The 21,927-nt window shown below is 44.8% G+C and overlaps 1 protein-coding gene across 1 annotated transcript in view; it reads right to left on the minus strand.

Moving 5' to 3' along the window:
- Window positions 1-2,202: 2,202 nt before the first annotated feature.
- Window positions 2,203-21,927, minus strand: part of LOC114811263 (calcium-activated chloride channel regulator 4-like) — a 36,681-nt gene continuing 16,956 nt past the window's right edge. The window contains exons 3-10 of the mRNA XM_039911977.1: window positions 21,437-21,611; window positions 18,912-19,130; window positions 15,598-15,664; window positions 11,103-11,209; window positions 8,721-8,964; window positions 5,245-5,402; window positions 4,416-4,638; window positions 2,203-2,552 (exon numbers count right to left, since the gene is read on the minus strand). Coding sequence (XP_039767911.1) covers window positions 2,203-2,552; window positions 4,416-4,638; window positions 5,245-5,402; window positions 8,721-8,964; window positions 11,103-11,209; window positions 15,598-15,664; window positions 18,912-19,130; window positions 21,437-21,611 — 1,543 coding nt within the window. The remainder of the gene's footprint in view (window positions 2,553-4,415; window positions 4,639-5,244; window positions 5,403-8,720; window positions 8,965-11,102; window positions 11,210-15,597; window positions 15,665-18,911; window positions 19,131-21,436; window positions 21,612-21,927) is intronic.

Raw genomic sequence — 21,927 nt, forward strand, 5'->3', positions numbered from 1 at the left:
GCAAGGTAATCAGGTTGTCCCACATGAGGCTCACAAGCTTAATCCCCATTTTACAGATGAGGTAACTGAGGCACAGAGAAGTGAAGTGACTTGCCCACAGTCACACAGCTGATAAGCGGCAGAGTCGGGATTCGAACCCATGACCTCTGACTCCCAATCCCGTGTTCTTTCCGCTATATGCTTCTCGGCATATAGTAAGCGCTTAAATACTAAAAGTGTTATTAGTCAAGGTACTTGAGGAGCAGGGAGACCTGGCCAGAAAAGTGAAGTATGGATTGGAGAGGGGAGAGGCTGGAGGCAGAAGATCGACAATGGAGACGAAAGAAAACAGGGATGAGAGAGCTAACATCTTGAAGAGGTAGTGAAGCACAGTCCCATGCAATGTCAAATAGAGGCAGACTAATAATGATAATAATAATTATGGTACTTGATAAGTACTCACTATGTGGCAAGCACTGTTCTAAGTCCTGGGGTAGATACAAGTTAATCAGGTTGGAATCAGTTCCTGTCCCATATGGGACTCACACTCTTAATCCCCATTTTAATCCCCAGGACATCTCCACCTGGATGTCTGCCGGCCACCTAAAGCTCAACAAGTCTAAGACTGAGCTCCTTATCTTCCCTACCAAACCCTGTCCTCTCCCCGACTTCCCTGTCACTGTGGACGGCGCGACCGTCCTTCCCGTCTCCAAAGCCCGCAACCTCGGTGTCATCCGTGACTCTGGTCTCCCATTCACCCCACACATTCGATCCGTCACCAACACCTGCCAGTCTCACCTTCACAATATTGTCAAGATCCTCCCTTTCCTCTCCATCCAAACTACTACCGTGCTGGTACAAGCTCGCATAATATCCCGACTGGATTATTGTGTCAGCCTCCTCTCTGATCCCTCTTCCTCCTGTCTCTCCCCTCTCTAGTCTATTCTTCATTCTGCTGCCCTGATTGTCTTCCTACAGAAAGGCTCTGGGCATGTCACTCTCTCCTCAAAACCCTCCAGTGGTTGCCTACCAACCTTCGCATGAAACAAAAACTCCTCACTCTTGGCTTCAAAGCTCTCCATCATCTTGCCCCCTCCTACCTCACCTCCCTTCTCTCTTTCTGCTGCCCACCCTGTATACACCGCTCTTCTGCTGCTCACCTCCTCACGGTCCCCCATTCGCACCTGTCCCACCGTCGCCCCTTGGCCCATGTCCTACTACTGTCCTGGAATGCCCTCCCTCCTCACCTCCACCAAACTAACTCTCTTCCCCTCTTTAAAACCTTATTGAGAGCTCACCTCCTCCAGGAAGCCTTCCCCGACTGAGTCCTCCCTTTCCCTCTGCTCCTCCTCCCCTTCCCATTCCCCCCTCCCACCCTCTGCTCTTCCCCCTTCCCCTCCCCTCAGCACTGTGCATATTTGTATATATCATTTATTACTCTATTTCATGAATGATGTGTATATATCTATGATTCTATTTATCTTGGTGATATCTACTCCAGACTACTTGTTTTGTTTTGTTCTGTTTTGCTTTGCTTTGCTGTCTGTCTTCCCCGTTTAGACTGTGAGCCCGTTACTGGTCAGAGATTGTCTCTATCTGTTGCCGAATTGTACATTCCAAGTGCTTAGTACAGTGCTCTGCACATAGTAAGCACTCAATAAATACTATTGAATGAACAAATTTTACAGATGAAGTAACTGAGGCATAGAGGAGTGAGGTGACTTGCCCAAGGTCACACAGCAGACAAGGGGTGGAGCCAGAGTTATAACCCAGGTCCTTCTAACTCCAGGTCCATGCTCTATCTACTAAGCTAAGCTGCTTCTCAGACTAGAAGTCAAGGGATACAGACTTACCAACTGGGTAAGCAGCAAAAAGGAGAGAGTTGCTCTTCATGAACCGAGCCTTTGTGAGGCTGTTTTTGAAATAAGTACAGCACACTTATTATTTGGAAATAAATATCAAAGAAAAGTCAAATGCTTAAAAGGACCTTCACAGTAAATTTGGAATATGATCATTGGACTGATATTCCACCTAGTGAAATATGTCGAGACACTTAATATTCCTTCAGTGTTTACTGTGACATTTTATTAAGGCTCGTAACCTGGAGTCAGTAGATTTAAGAATGAAAAATTTGAATTTTCATTTTGTATTGGCCTCACTGAAAGGTAGTCCGATGTCTAGCACGTCTCTTGTTTTTCTTGTTCAAAACACAAAGTGTGCTGCTCACAACAATAGTAACGAAACCACTGAGACAGTCACGGCCAGAACGATTGTTGAAACACCGATGGGTTTCTTTCCAGTGTCAGCAGGGTTGGGGTCCAGTGGAGGGATGAACAAAGCGGCTTGTGCAATATTGAATATCTCCGATATCTGATTGACTTTATCAATAGCCCGGACGGCAACGAAGATGCTAGTGCCATTTGCTATGGTGCCGTTTTCTGGTCTGAACACAAAGTTCTCCCAGGAGTGGGCAACCTTGGGTTTCAGAGTGGAAGTGTTCACTTGCAAGGCATCATCAAATCTATCCCTTAGCTCGAGGACCTTCTCACTCATTTTTATGATGTATCCTGTAGCTAAAAAGAGAAAGAAATATGATATTTTTCTAGGATTTAGTTCCAATAAGGTGAGCAGGAGGTCTATTTCTTGTTTTCTCCCCACCCCCTGCCACCCGACCCCCATGAAAAAGGCTGATTTGTGGTTTCAGACCTATTTCTGTAGAGTGTTTCCCCAACAAATTTTCAGTCAGTGATATTCATTTAGGACCTACCGTGGCCACTCAATCACTGATATTTATTGAGTGCTTCCTGTGTGCAGAGCACTATACTAAGTGCTTGGGAGAGTACAGTACAACGGAGTTGGTGGACACGTTCCCTGTCCACAACAAGTTTACAGTCTAGAGCTCACAGTGCCCAGAGCACTGTCCTAAGCACTTGGTAGACTGCAGGAGATTAAGTTCCCTGGTAATGGAAACTTTGGCTCTGTTTCATATGGTGGAAGTGTCGCTGAGTCAAAGTTTTGGAAGACAGTATCTCTAGAAAGAATTTCGTGGATCTACACAAGGGAAAGGATCCCATTTAGGCCCTAATGTTTGGATCAAAATGATGTTTCTTTCTCCATATCATTTGTCCACCCTTAGAGAAAGTGATAAGGAAAAGGCAGATTGGGAAATGGACCCACTGACTTCCAAATAGGAGGCTTTTGGTAATAAGACTCTCCTTCGTATTCTTGTACTACTGCAGGGCTAAATTCAAGGATAGAAAAGAGAATGCCATTGAAGTGTAAGCTTGTTGTGGGAAGGGACCATGTCTACTAACTCTGTTATCCCCTCCCAAGAATTTACTACAGCGTTCTGCATAGAATATGTACTCAATAAATACAATCGATTGATTGATTGTCTCAATTATATTTTAAAGGATATTTGCTAAACACTTACTATGTGCCATTCACTGAATTAAGTGCTGGGATAGATACAAGTTAATTGGGTTGGATACAGTCCCTCACAGTCTTAATCCCCATTTTTCTGATAAGGTAAATAGGGCACAGAGAAGCAAAGTGACTTGCCCAAGGCCATACAGCAGAGAAGTGGCAGAGCCGGGATTAGAACCCAGATCTTTCTGACTCCCAGGCCCGTGCTCTAGCCATTAGGCCATGCCGCTTCCCAGTTTCCACACAGAAAATGTCTCCCACCAGTGGCTTTGGGGTTTCAGGGTTCTTCTCTTCTGAAGTGTTTGTTTCCAGGAGTGCTGACCAAAAGTCAGATACCTCAAAGCATTGGATTGTTGCTTTATTGGCCTGTTTTACACCTTAATATTCTTTCCGGAATTGTGGCTTTATCATGGCAGTTTGTGTACCTTATACAAAGAGCTTAATCTAGGCCATATAGGACTACCCATAATGGAAAGGTCTAAGCCAAAGAATCACACAAATTCAATTACCCTATGCTGGGCAGCAGCAACATAGGAAAGAGTCAAAGGTGGATGATCACAATGTTGAGCAAAGACAATGGCAGAGACAAGTTTTTACTGCCTGGAAGAAGGTAATGATAAACCACCTCCGTGTCTTTACCAGAAAACTCTATGGGTACACATATCAGAATGACTTTATGACAGAAAATGGGACATTCTGAAAAGGGTGTCTCCATTGAGTCGCTCTGGGTCAGAAAGGACTCAGTTTCTGAAGAAGAAAATTCTTTCTGAGCGCTTACTACTTTGCTTGGCATAAAGTAAAGGCTTAAGAAAAACTATTACTATGACTGCTAATTATTATTATTACTACTACTATTACTAGAAGGTCAGTAGTGTGATATTTGGAAACAATATTAATTAAGAAGTGGCAGATTAGTTCACCAGATGCACTCTTCTTTTAGCTTCTCGTCTTATCACCCAGCTCTGTCTGCTTGGTGAGTGCCTTTTATTTTGTCAATCCAGAAAACTTACCCTGTCCTTCATCATAGTCACCCCCTGGAGCTGTCCAAGTCAGATGGATTTCATCTCCTTCAGTTTTTGCCACAAGATCAGTAATTTTACATGGTGCAAAATTATCTGGTATTGGGCCAGAGGGAACGTTTGAAATCTCAAATGAACTTCCCAAGGCTGTTCTGCTGAAACTTTCCACTTTTGACTGAATATCTTCAGGCCTGATTTCAGGTTTTGGTGGGTTCTTTTTTTACCGTACCTGCTAAAATAAAAAGACTTTTCAAAAGTGCCATTTGAAAAGTGCAGCAGAAACCTCCCAGAGTCCATTTTCCGTTTAGATACCTGGGATGTGAGTCAAGATGGGGATGTCACAGGGGCAGATGAGAAGACAGTGTCACAACCCACTACCTTTTGAACATTTCCTGAACGATTGCCGAAGCAGTGTGGTCTAGGAGACACAACACAGGCCTGGGAGAGAGGACCTGAGTTCTAATCCCAGCTCCGCTACTTCTCTGCTATGGGAATTTATGCCTCAGTTCCCACTTTTTAAAATGGGGATTAAGACTGTGAGCTCAATGTGGACTATGTCTAAGCTGATTATCTTGCATCAACACCTGCATTTTGTACAGTGCCTGGCACATACTAAGGGTTTAACAAGTTTCATAAAAAATAACAGTAGCATAAAAGAGCAATGTCGGTCTTCCTGGTTTAGTTGATTCAGGGGACAACACAAATTTCAATTAAGCTAGTTAGAACATTCGAGTTAAAAATATTCTGAAGCTAAATCGTCCCCTCGTATTTTGCTCAATCCACTCTAAATTCCTGATTTTGCACATTACTTACCGTTTACGACATAACCTGGAATACATATAGCACGGCTCAGTTGGGGACTTGAACTCAGTCTGTTCTTCCCCTTGGAAGCCAGCACTTTTAAGCTGTGTCTGGTGTTGCTCTTATAAGCCGTGAAATACCTTGAGTAGACTCCATCATTTGCTTTCACATCAGCTCCTAGTCAGAGAAATGTGAGAATTAACACGCATTGCGGAGGAAAATGAGAAGCTGTAGTTATTATATATGGCTCTCACTGTGTATAGCTGTCATTTCCTCCACAACAATAATGTTTCCCTAGTCTCCATTGACTCCAGTCTATACCCTCACAGCCCACAGCACTTTGGTATAGATCTGTAATTTATGAATTTACATTCATATCTGCCTCCCCTTCTAGACTGTAAGCTCATTATGGGCAGGGAATGTGTCTGTTTATGGTTATATTGTACATTCCCAAGTGCTCCGTACAGTGCTCTAAATACAGTATGCTCAGTGTGGCACAGTGGATAAGCATGGGCCTGGGAGAGAGAAAGCCATGGGTTCTAATCCCGGCCCTGTCACTTATCTGCTGTGTGATCTTGGGCAAGTCACTTCACTTCTCTGGGCTTCAGTTACCTCATCTGTAAAATGGGCACTAAGAGTGTGAGCCCCATGTGGGACAGGAACTGTTTCCAACCTGATTAACTTGGACCTACCCCAGTGCTCAGAACAGTGCGTGGCACATTGCAAGCGCTTAACAGGTACCAGAATTGTTATTGTTATTATTATTAATAAATACGATTGAGTGAATGAATGAATTGATTAAGTATCTCAGGACCCTGTCTCTTTGGAAATGCCTTTCCACTCTCAGATGACACAACGCTCCCAGTAGAATTTGTGGACAAATACCAGCAGCTACACCCCCTGTGCAAAGAAGAATTTAGAAGGGAGAAAATTACAGTGAATCAATCAGTCATATTTACTGAGTGGTTACTAGGTGCAGAGCACTGTACTGAGTGCTTGGGAGAGTATAGTATAATAGAGTTGGTAGACACATTCCCTGCCAACAGGAGCTTACAATCAGACAGTATATAGCAGTGAATTACAGATATATACATAAGTCCGATGGGGCTGAGGGAGGTGTTAAAGAGAGCCAATCCAAGTGGAAGGACAACGGAGAAGTGAGTGGGAAAAGAGGAAATGAGGGCTTAGTCAGGGAAGGCCTCTTGAAGGAGATGTGCCGTCCGTAAGGCTTTGAAGATGGGGAGAGCGACTGTCTGCCAGATAGGAAGAGGGAAGACATTCCAGGCCAAAGGCAGGGTGTGGACTAGAGTTGTAGGGTGTGATAGATGCAACTGAGGTACAGTGAGTAGGGTGGCATTGGAAGAGCCAAGTGTGTACGCTGAGTTGTATTGAGAGAGCAGTGAGGTGAGGTAGGAGGGAGCAAGGCGATTGAGTGAAGGAATCATTCGAAGTGAATCCAACTGGATCAGAAGCAGGCTCCTTATAGGTGAGTCAGAAACAGTAACATTTATATTCACAGTGGTATCATCATCAATTAATTGCTCCGAGTGAAAGGTGTCACTTCCAAGCGAACAACTCTGAAGGAAAGAAAGTCTCCCCCGCCCCTCCCGGCCCTCGCTTCCTTCCTGTTGGTAGTGGATGGCCCTCCTACTGTCTCCTTCCCCTTGCCGTGGTCCGAGGGGAGGGAAGGGCCTCTCTCTGACCTTCTCTTCCACATTTGTGGCCTAGGACTTGTGACTGAAGTGATGGTGAGTAGTTGAGGAGGCATCAAGAAGACAGAAATCAGAAGTGGCCAAGCAGATGAAATGTATCTTGATAGTTCAGTCAATCAATGGAATCGAATGAGCGCAGAGCACTGTCAATCAATCAATGGTATTGCTTGACCGTAGAGCACTGTTCTCAGCTCTTGGGAGAGTACAATCCAATAGAGTTGGTAGTCATGATCCCTGCAAACAAGGAGTTTCAAGGGCCTGAGAATTGACAGGGTGGTCCTTGTAGACCTAGGCAAACTAAATGCAAAACACATGGGGGCCTCCCATTTCATAATCCAGAATTTAGCCCCGGAGAAACAGATTGAGTTTTCTTGGGCTCCTCAGAGGGACACCAGGGTCCAAATTGAATATCTTCAGATCAGGCCTGCTACTGGTAAAGAAAATTACAATGGGTATGTTTTTGTGTGTGGGAGGAGACAGTTCCAGGATGAATCCCTTATTGTCTTAAATACAGAAAGCCCTACTTGGGAAAAATCCATCCCAGTTGTTAAGAAAGGGGAAGGAGGTGAAATAGAACTAGGTTTAATCCATTTAAAGAGTGGTAACAATTCAGGGTGCCAGAAATGCCTTTAGAAGTGTCTTGAGAAGCATGGCTTGGAGGATAGTGCACAGGCCTGGGAATCAGAAGGTAATGAGTTCTAATTCTGATCGGCCACTTGTCTGCTATGTGACCTCGGGCAAGTCATTTCTGTTCTCTGTGCCTCAGTTACCTCATCTGTAAAATGGGGATGAAGACTGTCATCCCCATATGGAACATGGATTGTGTCCGGCCTGATTAGCTTGTTTCTACCCCAGTACTTAGAAGAACTCCCTGGCACAAAGTAAGTGCTTACCAAATATCATTAGAAAACCCCCAAAACTCTATCTCTCCCCCTGATTAGACTGTAAACCCATCAGTGGGCAGGGATTGTCTCTATCTGTTGCCGAATTATATATTCCAAGCACTTAGTACAGTGCTCTGCACATAGTAAGCACTCAGTAAATACTATTGAATGAATGAATATGTCTCAGTTCACTCCTCTGTAAAATGGGGATTAAGACTGTGAGCCCCAGGTGGGACAGGAACAGTGTCCAACCCATTCACCTTCATCTACCTCAGTGTGGCACATCTACTAAAAAAGTGGAGGGGGAGGTGAAACTGTGGGTTCTCAGCCAGATCTGGAACATATCTATAAAGCCTGTTATGTTGTACTCTCCCAAGGGTTTAGCATAGAGCTCTGTAGAGAGTAAGCTCTGAATATATACTATTGATTGATTCATTCATCTCAATGATTGATTCATTCATCTCATTAATTAGGGGACGAAGAGTGGGCTTTCAAAGAACAGAAGCTCCACCTTGAGCACTTCTTCTTACCAAAGTCCCTGACTGCTTCCCGAACTGAAAGACCCAGGCTCACCTGAAAACTTGGCCACCACTCCGGTCCCTGGAGGAGGGGAGGTGGATGTGCCCGTGCCACCCAGAGAGACTCTGAGCAGCTGATAGGGAGTGGAAAGATCAATCTTCTGAGTTGTACAAGAAAAGACCTAGGCACTCAGCCTTGCCATATCTACACAGGACTTGGCACATAGAAAGCACTTAATAAATACCATCGTTATTATTACAGTCCAAAATCACGTCAAGACATTTCACTGAAAGAGAATGTTCTTGGGAAAATACGATAACACTGATGATCATGAAGGCTTCTTGAAGAAAATATGCAATGTTAAGATGTGTCATAATTACCTGCCCCATTATCAAAAAGCTTCAAAGTAACTATTTTTCCACGTTGGGGTTCAATAATTGCGATCACTTTGGCTCCAAGAACAGGCAAAAACCCTTGACTAACTTCAGCGTAAACAGCCATTGGACTGGGGAAGATTTCTGTGTCTTTATTCATGCGAGGAGTCACGGTCAGTGGGGGCACCATAGGGTCCGATGTGGGCGAAGTCACTGTCAGGGTTAGGATTTGTGCAGCCGATTGAATACTCTAAGTCCAAGTTCCCACCTAAAATACCGGAAGAAATATTTTCAAATCAATTTGAAGACCGACAGAACTACCGTATTTCCCTCCATTACCCATTTTAAGATCGACTTCCCCTTTTCATGTTGGAATGAACCCAGTGTTTTGCCCATCTGTCTCCTTTCCTTTCACTATGACACGCAAACTGGGGAGACGAGGAGTGTTTCTCTCCTGAGAACTGCTGCTGAGAAACAGTTGTTGCTATGTTTTAAAGAGAAGTTCCTTCAAGTTGCTTATTGATAGAAAGACGTTTGTTTATTCCAGCCTGAAAATCAACAGCCCTAGAACCAGCACTCCCGGATTACCAAACCATTTGGATACTTGCCCCCTGGAGCTAAGGTACATAAATGCTATGGTATTCCATTGCTTCCTCCTACCTGTAATTTATTTTGGCATCTCCTCCACTTGACTGTAATTTTCTCGAACGCAAGGATCATTGTCTACTAATTTTGTTGTACTCTCCGGCTTTCTTAGTAATGCTCTGCACACAGTAAGCACTCGATAAATCATCTTACTGATGGACTAAATTAAATATCAAAGGACCTGCCAAAGATAGTCAATGTATTTTTGCCTGTGTTTTCTCTTTAGCTTTCTTCTCATGGAACTCTGTGTTTCTATCATAATGGAGAACTCTACATGTGTTTGTTCAGCAAGGTGCCTTTTCCTCTTAAATAATATGGAGAGGAGAAGAAGAAAATAGGATAATCTAGGAGGAGAAAGTGCTTTAAATCAAAGGCAGGGCAAAAGTTAATCTTCTGAGTCAGTTCTCGAGAAGTTTCTTTGTTGGTAAGTTGGCCCCAAAGCTTCCTTTAAGAATTAAAATTTGAGGGCCACCTCCTGACCCAGTTTTTGCCATTTTATAGTTGCATGTGGGAGAGTAACTTCCTCAATGCCATTCTTCCAGTACCGCTGATCATCTCACGCCAGTGGGGGTGGGAGGGTTGGGAGAGATGGCGAAGCGGTCAGAAGTAGGGGATTACCACCTCGGGCTGGGAAACGATGCTAAAGGCTTCTGACTAAAAACCCACCCTAATGGTTGGTCTCGTGTGGTGGACAGGCCCAGCAGAAATCTGGAAAATCGTTGGCCACTGAGGTGGTCACACTGGCCACCACTTGCCAGTCTATGGCGCTTCTGGGTAGCAGTAGCATTATGCTGAAGTCACTTTAGCCATCATTGGTATTGGACGCAATTTTTTTGTGTGCACTTTTTTTAATGGTTTTTGCTAAGTGCTTACTATGTGCCAGGCATTGTACTAAGCACTGGGGCAGTCAGTTGGAGACAGTCCCTGTCCCAAATGGGGCTCACAGTCTACATGCCCATTTTAAAGATGAGGTAACTGAGGGACAGAGAAGGGAAGTGACTTGTCCAAGATCACATAGCAGACAAATGGTAGAGCTGGGATTAGAAGCCAGGTCCTTCTGACTCCTAGGCTTGTGCTCTACCCATCAGACCACACTGCTTCACAATGTGCTGCTTATCTGCCCACTTACGCTTACTGCACCCACTGCAACTCCCCCAGTGGGAATATGATTGGCAGGGCCGAGAGAGTGTGAGGACCCCGGGAGAAGTGCTACCTCCATAATTAATTCCTCCGTGAAAGTTCTTGCTTCCAAAGTGGGACTGGACCACGGCTCATCTGGTTTACGATGAAAGACGTCACGGCGAGGTGCCTATCGGAGAGTCTGGCTACACTGTTTCTCTAATTATCAGAGCCCTCGTTTAACAAGGTCTTCCTTGGAGATGGTCACTGAAACAACCGTAGTCTGAGCTCATGCTCAGAGCTTAACTCAGTGCTTAGCACACCAAATGGAGCAGAGTAAGTGCTTAATAAATGCCATCTGTAATATTATTATTTTGCTATTGGAAACATGGTTTGAAACTACAACTATCCCTAGTGGAGTGTGTTCCTGAACACCACTGTCCATGAAGTATAATATTCATTTTCTAATATTAATTTCCCAGTTTCACTAGATAGGATTGAATTCCAGGGACAATTTCTGATTTAAGGACTGAAGCTTCTATTTAACTTAAAATGACTCCCTAAAATCCCTGCTACTTTAATTCTCTTCAGTAGAAAACCAAGCAATTTATTTGAAAATCAGACCTGGGTAGACCGTTGAGAGAAATTTCCACTTTGTGATGAAAGTCCACTAAAAGCATCGATAAGGCCACTCACTGATGCTGCATCCGAAGGAGTCGTGAATATGCCTCCTAGATTAGAATTATATCGTGGTAGTTACTTTTAAGAAATTAGCTCTTTGGTGTGGTATATAAAAGTCAATCCAGTACCGTATTTTTCTAGGTGGGTATTGATTGGGCTTCCGCCCCTGACTTCCTGGTACTGGGCCATTCTTTTGCTGTACACTAAATACAAGCAATTAGTACAGTGCTCTGCACACAGTAAGCGCTCAATAAATACCATTGAATGAATATACACTCCCCCCCTAAAAGAAGGAAATGGCTCAGTGGGCAATCAATCAATCATATTTACTGGGAGCTTGCCGTGTGCTGAACAATCAGCCCCTTGTATTTATTGTGTGCGGGATACTGTACTATGCATTGGGGAGAGTACAATATAATGGTATAAGAGAAACATTCCCTGCCCACAATGAGCTTATAGTCTAGAACGCTGTACTAAGTGCTTGGGCGGACACAGTATAGCAGCGCTGGTAGAGATGTTCCCTGCCCGCAGCAAACTTACTGTCTGAAGGGGTAGACATAAATGTAAATAAATAAATTATGGATATGTACATTAGTGCAGTGTGGCTGAGGGAGACACGAATGAACCGCTAAAATCTGTCCTTCCCTCTCCATCCGTACTTCTACTACATTAATACAATCACTGACCCTATCCCTCCTAGATTACTGCAACAACCTCCTTGCTGACCTCCCAGCCTCCTGTCTTTCCCCACTCCAGTCCACATTTCACTCTGCTCCCTGGATCATTTTGCTACAGAAATGTTCAGGACGTCACCTCCTTCCTCAAAAAAACTCCAGTGCTTGCCCATCCAAACAAAAATTCCTCTCCATTGGCTTTAAAGCACTCCATCATCTTGCCCCCTTCTACCTCACTTCGCTACACTACTCTCCTACTATAACCCAGCCCGCACACCTCACTCCTCCAGTGCTAACCTTCTCACTGTGCCTCAAACTCACCTATCTCACTGCCGACCCCCGGCCGTGTCCTGCCTCTGGCCTGGAATGCCCTCCCTCCTCTAATCTGACAGACAACCACTCTCCCCAACTTCAAAACCTAATCAAAAGCACATCTCCAAGAGGCCTTCCCAGACCAAGCCCCACTTTTCCTCAACTCCCACTCCCTTCTACATCCCCCTGACTTGCTCCCTTCGCTCTTCCCCTCACCCAGTCCCAAAGCACTTATGTACATATCTGTCATTTTTTAAATCTCTTTGCTCTTTCCCCCTCCTAGCCCCAAAGCACTTATGGACATATTTGTAATTTTATTTACTTGTATTGATGACTGTCTCCCCAACTCTACACTGTGAGCTCATTGTGGGCGTGGAATATGACTTTATTGTTGTATTGTACTCTCCCCAGTGTTTAGTACAGTGCTCTGCACACAGTAAGGTCTCCATAAATGCGATTGAATGAATAAAGGGAGGAAATCCAAGTCTAAGGGCCATGCAGAAGTGAATGGAAGAGAAAATGAGGGAAAGACGGCAGGCGTCTTGGGGAAGATGTGCTTTCAGTGAAGCTTTAAAAGTGGGGAGAGGTATTGTTGGGGCAAGGAGCCTTCCTCTGTAGAGGTTGCATTTCAGCTCCCTTCGGCTCCAGATAAAGGTTGCACCTTTCTTTGGTTGCAGCTAGGAATTGGGAAGGACCAGGGAAAAGTTGGCTACATCCCTGACCCCAGAGGAGTGTTTCCAGAAGCCACCCAGATGGAGCGGGGAAAACTGAGCCCAAATTTCATCCAAAAAAACTTATTTTTGAAAATGCTAAAAGCAGCTCTCATTGCATTATTCTAGAATTGATGCACTTGATGTGTTCTGAAGTGATTGCAAATTATGCAAGACAGAATAGCCAATGGGAACTGGGTGCAAAAATTTCAGCAAAGGTTCTCCCAGGGCTCTCAAGCTCATACAGAGGAAAGTGGACTTGTCATTCCCACAGTAAATTATTGGGGCAAAAATGATCAATGAGTTCACGGAAGACTTAGATTTGTACATTCAGGGATGAGAGGTTTATAATGGTGTACACAAGGGAAGGGTTAGAAGAAAGTCTAGATTCAAAAGGGGTTATTTCAAGGACAAATTAGGGATTCATTCATTCAATAGTATTTATTGAGCGCTTACTATGTGCAGAGCACTGTACTAAGCGCTTGGATGTTAAATGGCATATCATTAACTTTAGAATGGATGGAACCAGGACAACCATCATGCTTTTAGTTCCAAGCACTCTTTGTAGCCATTATTAAAGGCAGAAAACAGGGCTGGGTAGATCACCGATCTGATTCAGTAATGGTCCTTCATTTTCTAGTTACACCTTTTCTCAGTCAAATACCGTTCCCTGTTTATTTAGGGTCAAATGCATCGGGAGGGTCATTTAGTAAAAGGAAGCTTCAAAGAAGCAATTAGGCAAAGCGACTATTTCACCATTGAGGTCGGACCAAAATGGGCAGGACTTCTGTTGTTGTTGCTTCCCTCACTTTTTTATGGTATTTTCAAAGTGTTTTTACCATGTGCCAAACACTGCACTAATCGCTGGGGTGGGTTTAAAATAATCAGGCCTTCATGGGGTTCCCAGTCTGAGTAGGAGGGACAACAGGTACTGAGTTGCCATTTTGCAAATGAGGAAACTGAGGCACAGAGAAGTCAAGTGACTTGCCCGAGATCACACAGTAGACAAGTAGCAGAGATGGTATTAGAACCCAGGTCCTTTGACTCCCAGGCCCATTCTCTTTCCACTAGGCCATGCTGCTTCTCAATTAGTCTTTAGTCATTGACTAAATCCCCTTTCTAATTCTTCTCCCCAACTCCCACCCCTTTCGACTTCTAATTCTTCTCCCCAGCTCCCACCCCTTTCCACCTCAGTCCTCTCCTTCATCCATCGGGCTGTGTCCCACCTCTCTTCTAGGCTTCCTCAAGTTTAATTCTGTATGGAGCAATGTAGTCTAGTGGAAAAAGCCTGGGCCTGGGTATCAGAAGATCTGGGTCCTAATCCCAGACTTGCCACTTTCCCACTCTGTGACCTTGGGCAAGTCATTTCACTTCTCTGTGCCTCAGTCTCCTCATCTATAAAATGGGGAAGCAATATCTGTACTCCATTCTCTTTAGACTGTAGGATGGGACCCAGGTGGGATGCTCACTGTATCTGATCTGATGATCTTGTATCTACCCCAGCACTCAGTAAAGGGATTCACTCAGCACTCAGTAGAGAAGCAGCGTAGCTCAGTGGCAAGAGCCCGGGCTTGGGAGTCATAGGTCATGAGTTTGAATCCTGGCTCTGCCGCTTGTCAGCTGTGTGACTTTGGGCAAGTCACTTCACTTCTCTGTGCCTCACTTACCTCATCTGTAAAATGGGGATTAACTGATTAACTGTGAGCCTCACGTGGGACAACCTGATTATCCTGTATCTACCCCAGCGCTTAGAACAGTGCTCGGCACATAGTAAGCGCTTAACAAATACCAACACTAAAGGGATTGGCACATAGTAGGGCTAAAGAAATTCCACAGTCATAATTATTGTCATTCTAGGTGAATCTAAAATTTCATGTTAAATTGCTCAGACCCTGTAGCCTTTGCTTGCCCAACTGCCCCCCTCAGCTACTCATCTCATGAAAGAATCAACTGCCTCTAGTCTATAGAATCTTTGGGTTTGAAATTTTTTTCTCTTTGATTACATCTCTGTGTAGGATGACTTGGGCTGGTGGGATGCCCCCAGATCTTCTGGCCGTGAGCAAAATCTTCTCCTGTGGGAACCCTGGGATGGACTGAATCCAAGTGACCTAGTTGGATTTGTGCATGAAAGGACCCTTTTTAGTCTCTTAAATTGGAAAGAGCATTGAAAGTCATTTAGCCACTCTGATTTTCAGGCAGGGTATTTTTTAAAAATGGTATAGTGCTTACTATGTGCTAAGCACTGGGGTAGGTACACGACAATCAGGTTGGACTCAGTCTATGTCTCAAGTGAGGCTATAGTTTTAATCTCCATTTTACAGATGAGGTAACTGAGGCAAAGGGAAGCTTAGTGACTTTTCCAAAGTTACACAGCAGACAAGAGGCAGGGCCGAGATAGAACCAAAGAAGCAGCATGGTGTAGTGGATAGAACATGGGCTTGGGAGTCAAAGGTCATGAGGTCTAATCCTGACTCTGCCACTTTTCTGTTGTGTGGCCTTGGGCAGGTCACTTCACTTCTCTTTGCCTCAGTTACCTCATCTGTAAAATGAGGATTAAGACTTTGAGCCCCATGAGGGACAGGGACTGCGTCCAAGCCCAATTGCTTGCATCCACGCCAGTGCTTAGAAAAATGTCTGGCACTTAGTAAGCACTTAGCAAATACCACAATTAATATTATTATCATTAACCCAAGTCCTCTGACTCCCAGGCCTGTGCTCTTTTCATTAGGTTTCATTAGGAACCTTCTTCAATAGTTTGCAGCAGGAAGAACTGGACTGCCTGATTCATTCGTTTCAGGCGATCTCTTTTCTGGGAGAAGAAGAGCACAAATAAAATTTTCAAGTGTGCCAAGCCTAGTAACCATGGCTGTAGAATTGTAATTTGATATTCCTGCTAAAGTGCATAAGTACTGGCAGGAGTAAATTCATGAAACATCTTTGAGAATGGAAAATTCACCCCCCCACAGACAGATTCAACCTTTTAGCTAGAGTTTTTGACGCATTTGTCCATAATGGTTCAAAATGAAAGATTATGCTATTACAAAGTTACCGGGTGCGTTAGGCACTATAAAACTGATAGAATTAAGGGATGTGGGTCAGTTCCAAGGCCACTGCAGGAATCTGTTTAAGGAGAGGTTGGCTTTGTTGGAGATTAACTAGCCACACCCTACCCTGTGGAGCGGTTGTCTCTGAATGCAGAATTAAAAACATTATGCTGATATCATGGTATTCATTTAGTTTGGAAAAATCTATAAAATGCTTAGCTTGATTCATCCTAGAGGTCAGGATTGTGAAGCAGCGTGGCTTTGGGGTCATAGGTCATGGGTTCGAATCCCGGCTCTGCCACTTGTCAGCTGTGTGACTGTGGGCAAGTCACTTAACTTCTCTGGGCCTCAGTGACCTCATCTGTAAAATGGGGATTAAGACTGTGAGCCCCACGTGGGACAACCTGATTCCCCTGTGTCTACCCCAGCGCTTAGAACAGTGCTCTGCACATAGTAAGCGCTTAACAAATACCAACATTATTATTGTTCTTCTAGTGTCTTCCAGTGGAGTAGGGCCTGCCTGAGGGAGGTCAGGAAAAGGGCACTACAAACTGATACTGATTTACACATGTATAGTTACCATCAGCTCTGAAACACTCAATCACATCTCCCCTTCCTACTTTACCTAGATGATCTACTAGAACTCATTCCGATCCTTTAATTCCAACTTTCTTACTTTTCCTCAGTTTCACCCATCTCTGAGCTGACCCCTTGCCCCACATAATCACAATAATGATGGCATTTAAGTGCTTATAGTGTGCCAGGCACTGGTTTAAGCACTGGGCTGGTTACAAATAAATGAGATTGGACACAGTCCCTGGCCCACCTGAGGCTCACAGTTTCAATCCCCATTTTACAGATGATGGAACTGAGGCACAGAGAAGTAAAATGACTTGCCCAAAGTCACATAGCAGAAAAGTGGCAGAGCTGGGATTAGAACCCGTGACCTTCTTACTCTCAGCCTCGTGGACTATCCATTAGCCCATGACATTCTCCCTCTGGCCTAGTGGTATTCTCTCCCCTTAACTCTGGTAGGCCTCCACTCTGTCCTCCTTCAGAGACCTACTAAAATCACATCTCCTCATAGAGGCCTTCACTCTTTCATTCAGTTGCGTTCACTGAGCTCTACTTGTGTGCAGAGTACTGTATTAAGCACTTGAGCACAATACAACAATACACAAACACGGTCCCGGCCAAAAATGAGGCGGGAGGAGATAGACATTTATACAAATAAATACAATACAGATATATACACAAGGGATGATGATGATGGTATTTGTAAAGCGCTTACTATGTGCAAAGCACTGTTCTAGGCGCTGAGGGGATACAAGGTGATCAGGTTATCCCACGTGGGGCTCACTACTATTACTCCCCATTTACAGATGAGGTAACTGAGACACAGAGAAGTGAAGTGACTTGCCCAAGGTCACACAGCTAACAAGTGGCGGAGCTGGGATTAGAACACACGACCTCTGACTCCCAAGCCCGGGCTCTTTCCATTGAGCCATGCTGCTTCGCGGTTGTACGGGTAAGGGGATGAATGAAGGGAGCAAATCCGGTGACACGGAAGGAAGTGGGAGAAGAGGGAAGGAGGGCTTAGTCAGGGAAGGCCTCTTGAAGGAAATGTGCCCTCGATAAGGCTTTGAAGTGGGGGGAGAGTAATTGTCTGTGGGATTTGCGGAGGGAGGGCATTGCAAGCCAGAGGCAAGATTTGGGCAAATGGTCAGCGGAGAGAACGATCGGACTGAGGCACAGCGAGAAGGTTAGCATTAGAGGAATGAAGTGTGCGGTCTGAGTTGTAGTAGGAGAGTAGCGAGGTGAGGTAGGAGGGGGCAAGGCGAATTGACTGCTTTAAAGCCAATGGTGAGGACTTTTTGTTTGATGTGGAGGTGGATGGGCAACCACTGGAATTTCCTGAGGAGTGGGGAAACATGTCCTGAGCATTTTTGTAGAAAAACGATGCGGGCAGCAGAGTGAAGTATGGATTGGAGTGGGGAGAGACAGGAGCCCGGAAGATCAGCAAGGAGGCTGCTGCAGTAATCCACGTGGGATGGGATGAGGGATTGTATTAACGTGGCGGCAGTTTGGACGGAGAGGAGCGGGCATCCTGACTCAGCCCTCAGTTCTTCCTTGTCCTCCTTTCTGCACCGACTATGCATTTTTTAAAAATAAATGGTGTCTGTTAAGGGCTTATTATATGACAGGCTCCGTATTAAACGGTGGGGTAGATACAAGTTAATCAGGTTAGACACAGTCTCTGTCCTACAGAGGGCTTACAGTCTTAAATCCCATTTTACAGATGAAGCACAGGGAAATTAAGTGACTTGCCCAAGGTCACACAGGAGGCATGGTGTTAAGAGCCAGGATCAGAACTCAAGTCCTTCTGACTCCCAGGCCTATGCTCTTCCCACTAGACAGCTCTGCTTCTTGTTCTGGGGCTGACCACCTCAAGGAACTGGGTTTCCTGAGATTTGAGGTTCCCCTCATCTGAGTTTATGAGGAAGAAGCCACCGAGTCTTGTCATGGAGAGGGGAAAGAGAGCCAGGACCTTCTCGTTTCACCCTGACCTGTCCTCAGGGCCAGCCTAAAGCCAGGGTGACCTTCAATGCAGGTACTGGAGAGGACTGAGGCTTCACAACACACTTTTAAGGGTATGATGGTGGGGAGGGGGGAAAGAAGAGGGTCTTAAGGGGCAGCTGTTCATGTCACTTGTGGCTGAGACAAGCTCCTATAGGTCATTTTTCCAGCCCCCATGGATCCTGACTAAAAATTTGGTTTGGGTAGTCTTACAATCAATCAATTAATCATACTTATCGAGCACTTACTGTGTGCTGAGCATTGTACTAAGCATTTGGTTGAGAACAATATAGCAGAGTTGGTAGTCACTATCCCTGCCCGCAGCAGACTTACAGACTAGAGGGGGAGGCAGACATCGATATGAATAAATGAATTACAGGTAGGTACATAAGTGCTATGGAGCTGAGAGGGGGTGAATAAAGGGAGCGTGCTTACCGCCAGGCTTCCAGACGTATCAAGCACCAGACAGACTCTTCTGAGGACAGACTTCAGCAAGGAAAAGACAGGTTTTGGTGGCGGGCCAGCCATGGGTTTGCCGTTCTTAAAGTCAGCTGAATCCCGGATGACATCCCAAGTGCTTCTGTGTCCGCACATTCGATTTTGTTGGTTTGGAGCTTCCGCGTGATGGTTTTGCGCTGTACAGAACTCAGTCACCTGGAAAGGCCAATCCAGTGGGAGAAGTGGTTAAAGTTATCCTTGAGTAGTGGCCAAACCTGGCCAATAATCCAATGATGGAAAGCTAAAGTTTTAAATAGTCCTCTTCACAAATACTGTAGTAAGCACTGAGTCATTGAAGTGCCTTTGTTTTTTTAGAGAGAGATTGTGTTTCACCCTATCACACTCAGCCAGCTTTCTGGTGACTTACCTTTCTAGGTCTTTGCCATTGTTTCAGGTTGTGATGGTCCACCCATATTGGCAGTGTTGCTTCCACGCCTATGTGGGCAAGGCTGTGGCAGATACCATCCTCACGAATGGAATGCCCGACTGTGCCGACAGCACATGGCACTGTTCTGCCCTGGTACTTGGGATTGGGAGACCACGGATTGGATGAGCCGAGGATTGGGTGACCACCTACACTGTGGTCACTGTGCTGCCAGTGCACAGGTGAGAACTGAGCCCTGGGCCCCGTTTGTACATCTCTTGGGGTTTCTCAATGTTCACGTGTGGTGACCGAGGCCTTGGTTTTTCTGGTGCCTCGGGTCTCCTTGTCTAGCTCAAGACTGGGAGTGGGTCTGGGGAGCCTGCAAGTGATCCTGGATGGATCAGGTCTAAGGTAGGCCCTTTTTGTGGAACGTGAGGGAGCCCCTGCAAAATCGATAATGCGAATGGTGGTATTTAAGCACTTATTATGCACCAAGCACTGTACTAAGCAGTGGGGTGATACAAGATAATCAGTTCATACAGTGTTCCTGTCTGACAGGGACCTCTCAGTTTAAGTAGGAGGGGAAACAGGTATCGAATCTCTACCTTACAGGTGAGGAAACTGAAATTAAGTGACTTCCCTATGGTCATACGGTGGGTAAGACTACAACCCAGATCCTCAGCTGCCCAGCCCGGTAGTCAAGGACAGGTTTAGCTCAGGGAAGACAGGGCCTTAGTCTCCAGAACAGGACGTGCAGTCCTCTTGAGACTGTCACGACACGCTCTCCGCCACTTGGCAATTCGGTTACTGAGACAGAGGTGTAACAGTGAAGGGGCAAGGGAAGCGTAGACTCCTCTCGGCAGTCTAGGTGGCATGTCTTTTATCTTCCTGGAAAGATCTATTTGATTCTAAGTTATTTGATTCTAAGTTGCTCAGTCTGAAACAAAACATCCAGCATTTTAGAAGCAAAGTTGATTGAGGGATTCTACCCTCCACTCCTCACTGCTTCATGCTCGCACAATATGACTGACCATGAAAGGCAGTGTGGCCTAAGAGATAGAGAACGGGCCCGGGAGTCAGAAAGACATGGGTTCTAATCCTGATCCACTACTTGTATGCTGTGTGATCTTGGGCAAGTAACTTCACTTTTCTACACCTCAGTTACCTCATCCGCAACAAGGGGATTGAGAGGGTAAGCCCCATGTGGGACCAACCTGATTTGTTTGCATCCACTCCAGCTCTAAGTACAGTGACTCTTACATAGTATGTGCTAAACAAATACCATAATAATTATAACAATAATAATCATAATAGTAATTATTCTTGTTAAGTGACTTGCCCAAGATCACATAGCAGACTAATGGAGGAGCTGGGTTTGGAAGCCAGGACCTCTGACTTCCAGGTCTGTGTTCTTTCCAATAGACAACACTGCTTCTATAGATCCTTACTCTGAAAACTTTGAAAGAGCAAAAATGGAAAAATGACCTGGACAGAAACAAGTTACAGATCTACTTAACACCCAAAACCACTCAAGCCAGAAAATGCAAATATCTGCTCTCAGTGAATGCTGTTTCTGCAGTCTTGAATAGCAATCTTCATTAACCAGAGATGAGATAACCATGGAATAATAACGATAATAATAATACTGTACTGCTGGACAGGCCCTGTACTAAGCACTAGGGTGGATACAAGCAAATCAAATTGGACATAGTCCCTGTCCCATGAGGGGCTTACAGTCTCAATCCCCATTTTACAGATGAGGTAATAAGGTACAAAGAAGTGAAGTGAATTGTCCAAGGTCACACAGCAGACAAGAGATGGGGCGGAACTAGAACCCATGACCTTCTGACTCCCAAGCCTATGCTCTATCCACTATGCCATGCTACTTCTCTAACACTTCAAACATATCCAAAGAGAGATTGCTAAAATTCTGACCAATGTCGTGATGCAAAGAACAGTGCAATTAATTGAAAATGTGAGATTGGATGAATTTCCCAGATGCCTCACTCTCACTCTCACTTTTTACCTTCCCGGAGAAGGGACAACCTCCCCCTAAACAGCTGGGCCATTATCACTGTCCAGAGTTCAGGATACTTACAGATTCAACACTCTGCATATCCATTAGGGATGATGTTAGGGTTTGAAATTCTGCTAGTATGAACTTGCAGCCTTTTTCAAACAATCCAGTCTGATCTGTTTTGCATAGCTTTATTATACAGCTGCCTCCTTGACACTTCTGTATCACAAATTCACCTTCAATATCTGATGAACACCTGAAAATATATTCGAGTTCCCTTTAGGGTTTAATTACTTAAAATAGTGACAGTCTCAAAATGCTGTTTTTGTAAAATCAAGTGTACTTCTGTAAGTTTGTTTTGGGCGGGGAACGTGTTTCATTCATTCATTCAAAAGTATTTATTAAGCACTTACTGGGGGCAGAGCACTGTACTAAGCTCTTGGAAAGTACAATTCGGCAACAAGTACAATCCCTACCCAACAACGGGCTCTCGGTCTAGAAGGGGGAGACAGACGACAAAACAAGTAGACAGGCATCAATAACATCAAAATAGATAAATAAAATTATAGATA

This window comes from Ornithorhynchus anatinus, chromosome 4 (assembly GCF_004115215.2).
Source record: "Ornithorhynchus anatinus isolate Pmale09 chromosome 4, mOrnAna1.pri.v4, whole genome shotgun sequence".
NCBI classification, from domain to species: Eukaryota; Metazoa; Chordata; class Mammalia; order Monotremata; family Ornithorhynchidae; genus Ornithorhynchus; species Ornithorhynchus anatinus.